Here is a 9,394-nt window from a genome sequence, read left to right on the forward strand (position 1 = left end):
AACTAGTGGTCTAACGCAGTGGTTCTCAAATGGGGGTACGCGTACCCCTGGGGGTATTTTGAAGGTATGCCAAGGGGTATGTGAGATTTTTTATAAAATATTATAAAAATAGCAACAATTCAAAAATCCTTTATAAATATATTTATTGAATAATACTTCAACAAAATATGAAAGTAAGTTCATTAACTGTGAAAAGAAATGCAACAATGCAATATTCAGTGTTGACAGCTAGATTTTTCTGTGGACATGTTCCATAAATATTGATGTTAAAGATTTCTTTTTTTGTGAAGAAATGTTTAGAATTAAGTTCATGAATCCAGATGGATCTATATTGCAATCCCCAAAGAGGGCACTTTAAGTTGATGATTACTTCTATGTGTAGGAATCTTTATTAATAATTGATTCACTTGTTTATTTTTCAACAGGTTTTTAGTTATTTGTATATCTTTTTTTCCAAATAGTTCAAGAAAGACCACTACAAATTAGCAATATTTTGCACTGTTATACAATTTAATAAATCAGAAACTGATGACATAGTGCTGTATTTTACTTCTTTAGCTTTTTTTCAACCAAAAATGCTTTGCTCTGATTAGGGGGTACTTGAATTTAAAAAAGGTTCACAGGGGGTACATCACTGAAGGTTGAGAACCACTGGTCTAACGCGTTATTTTTTATATTCAGTAACTTAGTTACCGTTACTACACGGTATTATTTTACGTAATTGTTTATATAGTATCTGCTAGAAACTGAGAAGATCTGAGTGTGTTTTATTGCTGCGGTGTCGTCCTTCTGATTGTTCCTGTGTCACAAGGAAGAGGTGTGTGTGTGTGTGTGTGTGCGTGTGTGTGTGTGTGTGTGTGTGTGTGTATGTGTGTGTGTGTGCGTGTGTGTGTGTGTGTGCGTGCGTGCGTGCGTGTGTGTGTGTGTGTGTGTGTGTTTGTGTGTGTGTGTGTGTGGAGCGGGGGGAGTGGGAGGTGAGGGGGTAGCGTGTCTGTGTTCACTAACAAGACATCATTGCGAGTTTCTTAACATGGAGATATTCTCACTACTTTTTTTTTCTGACGAGCACAAAGAAAATAACAGTTTAGTTACATTTAAGTTGTGCCTTGGATCAAAGATCCTATGTACTGCCTAAAACAGCAATTAAAATCGGCTAAAACAGCTACAAAAGCAACATGCTTCGACGAAACTAGTAAAGAGAGACACAGACTCCGATGCCACCTTCACCTCCACCTCCACCTAAGGATTTTAACGGAGGGACTGCAAGCCAGGACAACATTGATAGAGCCAGCGTATGTGCTAGAAGACATGCAGGCTATTTCTACAGTGGAGTCACCCGCTTTCAGGCAGCTAATTTGCATGATAGCGGGCGTCAAACGGCAAATGGCACGAAAACATTTTCAAAGTTCCTGGACACAATGGACAGTGAGCACAAAAACATGGAAAGCAAGCTAAAGAAGACACTCCAAACTCTGCTTCTGCTCATCATTCAGCACTGAAGGTAGACACACTCTGTCAATTCTCTTATATATTCTTTCATTCTAGACTTCGAGAGTGTTTGATTATCACATCACTCTAAATTTATAGACTATGAAGTTCACAAACATAAAGAGGGATCTAGTGGGCCAGGCCAATCTTTCCATTTTTCTAAACTAAAACCGGGGAAATGCGTAGAGTGTTCTGGGCTTCAGTACTGTCAGGACTTGGACTATGACTTGGATTGTTTCTCCGACGCAAAGGAAAAACAAAGGAAAATTGGCACGAGCAAGACGTGCATGTGAGTATATATTTATTCAAACTAAGAAATTACAAACAAAGGAAGCAAACAAAAGACGCGCACGAAGGTGGAGAACAAACTTGACTAGAAAACAAAAACTAGCACAAAGGCTATAAACTATAAACATGAAACAAAACACTTGCACTGTGGCATGAATAAAAACTTACTGTGACTGAGACAAAGGAATGAGAAAACAGCATGGCTTGGCATTAAGACAGATGAGGGATATGAAGTCGCCAGACTGACCACTTGGCAACTACAGGTTTAAATAATACCAGTGATTGAACAGGTGCGTGACATGACAGGTGAAACAAATAAGTTGCTATGGTAAAAAAAAAAAAACAAGGAAGTGCAAAAACAGGAACTGATTGTCCAAAAATAAAACCAAACATGACAAAAACCAAACATGATCCCATGTGCGTGACAAGTACGGTGTTGATCTCATGAAGATATGATTTTATTTCTTAATTCCTTGAGAGAAAAATATGCCTGGTTAGAAGTGTGTATAGCAGAAAGTGTGCTTTATATAGTGACATGACATATAATCATGTCATGTGTGCCTTCCTTGTGTGAGGCCAGGTTTACAGCTATGTTGTGACATGTTGTTATTATGCGGTTTGTTACTTATGTATGTTATGTTGCAGCTATTTAAAATAGTTTTGTCAATTTGTCTTGGCCTGAAATAAATTGGCCCTTTGAAACATATCTTTGTCTTAGTGTGTTCTATGTAGACCACATTGCTTAGCAGAGTTCAGTGATCCAAATGCATGTCAAGTTGATTATAGATTATATTATTCTCCAGTGCAATAACAGTACTAAATGAAGGCTAAAAGGGCATTAATGGGAGCCTTAACATTTTTTTTAATTAAGTAATTAATTAGTTACTTTTCACAGTAACGCATTACTTTTTGGTGTAAGTAACTGAGTTAGTAACTGAGTTTCTTTTGAAATAAAGTAACTAGTAACTGTAACTAGTTACTGGTTTTCAGTAACTAGTTTCCAACGCTGCATAATACACACACATATCCATATATTTTTTATAAATACACACATACACACATAAATATACATATATGTTTATATTCAAATATAAATGTAAGAACTTGGACTTTGATGCAGCTTGCTGCGTGGATTCTTTTCCCGGAATGCAAAACAAAAGGTGCTCACAGCGGAGGCACAAAACTTAACCCAGGGAAACAAAAACTAACACCTAGACAGACTATGGACATGAAACCAAAAAACACTGTGACGTGAAACAAGCATGAAATGAACAGCATGAACTATGATATTAAGAGCTATGGCATAAACAGAGCACAACCAGTGTAATCGGAGTAATGTCGCCATGTCCACTGCCTGGCAACTGCAGGCTTAAATTATTGTGGCATGATTAACAACAAGTGCGTGAGTTCAAACAAATGAGGCAGGTGAAACTAATGAGTTGTCAAGGAAACTAAAACAAACCAGTGTGCGCAAAAACAGGAGCTAATGGAGTAAAAAACAAACAGAACATAACTAAACTGAATCCAGACCACGTAACATGTGTGTATATATATATATATATATACATATATATATATATACATACACATATATACATACATATATATATATTTATATGTATATACATACATACATACATATATATATATATATATATTTATATATATACATACACACATATATATATATACATACATACATATATATATATATATTTATATTGATATATATATATATACATACACATATATATATACATACACACATATATATATACATACATATATATATATATATATATACATGTATATACATACACAAATATATATACACATATATATATATATATATATATATATATATATATATATATATATATATGTGTGTATATATACAGTATGTGTGTGTGTGTGTGTGTGTGTGTGTGTGTGTGTGTGTGTGTGTGTGTGTGTGTGTGTGTGTGTGTGTGTGTGTGTGTGTGTGTGTGTGTGTGTGTGTGTGTGTAAAAATATCTACAAAGTGCACAGGTTTGTTGATAGGGGCTATATCTCCCCCTGTTGGTCTGGCATGCAAATGACAACCTGTGATTGAGAGTGGACTTTCAAGTGAAGCCAAGCGCCACATACGCTTTGGCATATTCTAGTACAGCAAAAAAGCAGGTTCCCCAAGGTCACAAGTGCCCCCACAGTCCCCAGGGGGTTCACCCTACTATTTGAGAAGGACTAAATTAAGGACACGTATTACGTACATCTAGCTAGTGTGCTACTGTGTGCTTAGTCGTTGTGTAGCTGCAGGCTCCTAGGAGCCTATATATCTCTTACCATGTTTACCTTATGTCCATGACTTGATAAAATAGCAGATGTGTGTATTTATTGGTGGACATTTAGATGGTAACTGTCCGTCCACCTTTGCAGGACCGCTTGTATCCGACATTTTGCATGCAAGCACATGTTATTTAATGCCTCTTTATTTTGCAGATATCCGTATCGGATTGGGGCACCCCATTTAACTTTATTTTTTCTCCATTTTGTTGTACTTCATCGTACGTTGATTTATCAGATGCACTGTCCAGTAATGTGTGCTGATCTGGCTGGTCTGCAAGTGTAAATGTGCCCTGGGTGCATCAGGAATGGCGCTAAGCCTGAAGCCGGGTCACAAAGAGAACTCTCGCTCTCGTTACGACTTTTTTTATCCCAAGTTTTACAGCCTGACTATTACTTTATGAACAGTGAGATATCCTTGTCTATAAATCGAGGTAAATCATGGCGTGAAGACATTCCCTTCACCAAAAAGAGAGGAAAAATGTGAGAAAACACCCACCCAAAAAAGCATCAAAAGTGAAAGCTCTTTATGAAGAAAAAGTCTGTTGATTGTTTTTATCCTTCTTTTTTTTCCCCATGAGTGAAAGAGTAATATTACCAGTCTCTGACACACACCAGCCAGGTCCAGAATGTTTTCCAAACGCTCCTTTTTCTTAAAAAAAAAAAAAAAAAACTAACAATGCCAGAAATCCTTCACTACACTAAAGATGCAGCCAAGCTATATCACACGAGCTCTCGCCTTTTTGTTGCTTGTTCTACCTTGTTCTTTTGTCCATGGTTTTTTGGGGTCCAGATGCTGAAACCTAATCTTGTGCAGGCGGTGTGATATTTAGACAGCTGATTGAGTCAGCGGCCCCGGCGAGGCCCACTAATCAGTGCGCACAACTGTACTTGCACGCCGATCACTTTCCAAATCATTTACGGGGAGGAAATGGGACGAGGTGTGTGGTTCAATGTCCAGGTACCGAATACGAATCTCATCTGTGAAAAATATGTCAGGAAAGGAAATAATATTTCTAACAAGCGCTTAGAATTATATATTGGGATAATAATAGTATATATTAGGGCTGTGAATCTCTTGGCAACACGGGATTCGATTCAATTCTAGGGGGTAATGATTTGATTCTGAATCAATACTTTTTAATGTTTTTATTCGTATTTATTTTTGGCAGTTCTATGATTATCGACATTCCTCCATAAAATAGATTTACAGTTTTGAACATGTGTTATATAACTTAAAACAGGGGTGTCCAAACTAAGGTACGCGAGACATCATGAGTTTTAATAAGGACTCGGTTACCAAATTAATTGTGAATATCTGTTTGCGGCAAATGATCCGCCATTTTGTACTCAATGTGACTAAATCCGGTCATTGCGTTGTAGTAACCGCAGCACAGCATTTACATATACGACCCAATCCAAACAACCTTACCTACACACAAAAAATGCAAGCAACACAAAAAGTCTACAAACATTGTCAGACATACCACAACACTGACCTTTTTGCATATTCTGAAAAAAAAATGTCCGAGCACCAAAAATGTTTACATTACACCCATCACAAAGCATGATGGGGAAAATGCGAAACATTTTCCAAATTCATCCATGTGTGGCGCATTTTAGCAGCTTGCAATTTTGGATTAATTACACAACTTTAAGGAGGTTGTCACGGAAGTAAACAAGGTAGGAGTCAAACTTTCATATACTCTTAACATCCAATTATATATTCATTATATCAATATGTATAGGCAACATATTCTATTCCATTCTATCTATTCTATTTATATGTATATTATTCATGCATACATATATATGTGTGTGTATATATATATATATATGTATATATATATATATATATATATATATATATATATATATATACACATATACATATATATATATATTTATATATATACATATACATATATATATACATATACATATATACACATATATGTATATATACATATACATATATACGTGTATATATACATATATATACGTATATATATATATACATATATATATATATATATATATATATATATATACTTATATATATATATACGCATATGTACATAGACATAAATATATACAAGTATATATATATGCATATACATATATATATATATATATATATATATATATATATATATATATATATATACACATATATATATATATATATATATTTATAGTATAAAACATATGACAAAACGCGTGTAAAAAATGTTATACAAATAATACAATAAAATAATAAAAAACAGATGAATAGTGAAAAGCCTGATTCAAAAGTTGTGTCTTTAACTTTTTCTTTATTTTTTTTGTTTTTTAAGTTCAACACTATCTGCTGTCCTGAGGCTCTCTGGCAAGCTGTTTCACAGATGGAGGCCATAGTGGCTAAATCCCGCCTCACTGTGGTTCTTTGGACTAATGCGGGCCCCCAAATCAAAAGGTTTGGAGACCCCTGACTTGAAAGAAAACTGACTTTAATAAAATTGTACACTAACATTTGATAAGGTCACATAGAAATAAGGCAACAAGAGAAGTATGCCACACGATGTCTTAAATCTGTGCAGTATTTATGATCATTGAAATCCACAATATGATTTGTCTGAGTGGCTGGACATGATTAAAAAATAAATTAAAACAAAATATTTTATTTCTATTTTTTCTTTATCGATTTTTTTATCTTTTTAAATCAATAAAGAAGCGCGATTCATTTTAAAATCTACTTTTTTTATACACCTTGTAAATATTGGTACTGAAACACGATGGCAGACGTAGGGGCCTTTAAAGGGGCCATGGAGGGGGGAGAAAAAAAAACGTTCCCTAGATCACATCGAGGACGCCAACAAGGCGACGGCGGCTGTCATTGATTGTCGTGATGAGTGCAGGTGGGAAAAGATCCACGGGTCAGCAGGGATGTGTTGCAAAGTCAAGTCTTCCAGAATAAACAAAAAATACTATTTAAGCGACGTTCTGGCTTAGCAGATTTAAGGGGTCACTCACCAGAAATGTGGAGATTCCTAATGCTGACATACTTTTATGATGACCATGGATGCGTTTGATACATTTGTTGGCCTTGTCAGGGTCATGACAGGAATTCATATTAAAATCACTCAAGCATACAAAATGATGAGAAATTAACATTTTGTATATTATTGTAAAAAAAAAAAATAGTGATTGGTCCAACTTTGTGATTGGAGTCAAATATAAGCTATTTATCAATCATTTTTGTTGGAATATATTCATAGTTCTTCTGTGCTTTGGCTTTCATACAAATTCGCATTAGTCAGTTTTATAGCAAATTGTGTCATTTGGGTCTTGATTACAATTAAAAAAAAAAAAAATGCAAAAAAAATTATATTCTCTAACGTTTGGCCCAAAAGGTCCAATATCACACATGCATAAATCCTAAAATAAGGCGCCTCAGTGTTTTTGTCTGCTCTATATCCTAAAAAAATGACCTATATTAATGCAATAGTTAGATATTTTTGCTGATTAGCTGCTTATAGACATGATAGGATAATAAAATATAATAAATACAAGTAAACGTGCTGTTCCGTGTGACGGTAACATTTTTGATTAACTTTAAATAATTGTAAAAAGTCGTTTTTGTACCTGAGCTGTCACTTTTCCTCTTGCCGTTCCTCTTCTCGGCCTCGGCGGGCGACGGCGTCGGCCTGCCGAACTCAAGGGGGGTGCAGGAGGCCCCCGTGGGGGTGCTGCTTCCGCCCAGACTGGGGGTGGTGGCGCACATGGCGGGCCCGCCGGGGTGCCCCAGGTCTAGGGGGGCCAGCCCGCTGTCGTGGGACAGGTGGGAGTGTGGGTGGCAGAGGCCCGGCCGCACACCCCCGCCGGCCGAGGGCATCTGGGGGACGTGCCAGGCGGCGTGGTGCTGGGCGGGCACGTGATGCGTCTGCACGTGGGCGCGGTGGTGCTGGTGGTGGGGGTGCTGGTGGTGATGGTGGTGGGGGTGCGTCCCGGGGTACAGGCTGTCTTCGGGCACGTAGCCGGAGACGATGCAAGTGGAGGGCGAGGACGTGGAGGACGGCGAGGAGGACGACGACGAGCAGGCCAGGTCCGGGTAGGAGACGTGGTCCGAGCGTCCGTGCAAGGTGAGGGGGGACTGGGCGAAGGCGGCGGGGTGCAGGCCCTGCGCGGGGTTGTGGGGGCTCCGCAGGCAGCCGAACAGCGTGTGATCCATCGCTAGAGCGCACAACCCCTCCGAGAAAGGTGAAAGGTCAGGGAGCTGCTAAATCACGCTGAAGCAAAGAGATAAGCGGCGCATATCCCAGAAGTTTTCCCCTGCAGTCGCGAAAAAAGGAAGAAAAGTCAGAGAGAAGCAGCGGTTATTCTGCTGGAAGCTGGGGGTGAGGGAGTGTGGGGGGGGGGGGGGCGTCCTTCCTGTGGTAATCCGCTTGGTTGCCAGGCCGGAGCGGGATAAACACTGAGGCCGAGGACGGGCTTGCAGCCGAGCCTCTCGGATGTCAGGAGGCAGCGTGGAGGCTCCGGAGGCTGGGAGCAGGAGGAGGAGGTCCCGAGGAGCTGCAGCAGAACGAGGGGAGCCGGTGGAGGGGACGTTATAAATAGGGTGTAACGTGAGAGGGAGGCTGGGTCGCCGCTGACCGCATACGCACCGTCGACGGAACGCCTCAATAAATCTGCGCCGTTAAAAGTCTCGGCGGGAAACCAAGGCCTGGTGTTTTTTCCCTTGCACCTGGACCTGGCCTTCAGGTGGCCAACTTTTCAAACTATACCTTTCAGGTAAGAGGCTGGTGGAGGTCACGTGACCCCAACGCCTTGTCCTCTGCATTCTCATGTGGGCACTCGGGGAAGACTTCCTGTGATGTCACAGCGCCGCCAACGCCTCCTTGTTGACAACGACGACAAAACATCAATTTCTTTACACGCAATATCATATTTGAACAGTTTTCTTTTTTTTGCTCATTTTCAATATTTTTTAGGGTACAACGTTTTCTCTTCTGATAAGATTTCAACAGTGAAATCTTGAATACTGATATTTCAACAAATCCTACATACTTTATTACTTTGCAGTATGGACTGAAATCAACTGAAATTAGTCAAAGACAGAACAATAGTAAGAACAAACTCATGATGTCTTCAAATTGAAGTGGAGCGGTTATTATTTTTGGCCACACCTGGTGGCCACAGTAATTCATCACGTTGAGCTCCTGACAGAGGAAGTTGAATGATGCGGACACATTTGTTACTGAATACTTTCTAACACACCTCTGTTCTGGAGACTTTGTATGTGCAAGTAATATATGAA

At 38.8% G+C, this 9,394-nt stretch overlaps 1 protein-coding gene across 1 annotated transcript in view; it reads right to left on the reverse strand.

The window, feature by feature from the left end:
- meox2a (mesenchyme homeobox 2a) overlaps positions 1-8,671 on the reverse strand; it is a 31,151-nt gene extending 22,480 nt beyond the window's left edge. The window contains exon 1 of the mRNA XM_061915524.1: positions 7,723-8,671. Coding sequence (XP_061771508.1) covers positions 7,723-8,308 — 586 coding nt within the window. The 5' untranslated portion in view covers positions 8,309-8,671. The remainder of the gene's footprint in view (positions 1-7,722) is intronic.
- Positions 8,672-9,394: the final 723 nt, after the last annotated feature.

This window comes from Nerophis ophidion, linkage group LG11 (assembly GCF_033978795.1).
Source record: "Nerophis ophidion isolate RoL-2023_Sa linkage group LG11, RoL_Noph_v1.0, whole genome shotgun sequence".
In the NCBI taxonomy this organism is placed as follows: Eukaryota; Metazoa; Chordata; class Actinopteri; order Syngnathiformes; family Syngnathidae; genus Nerophis; species Nerophis ophidion.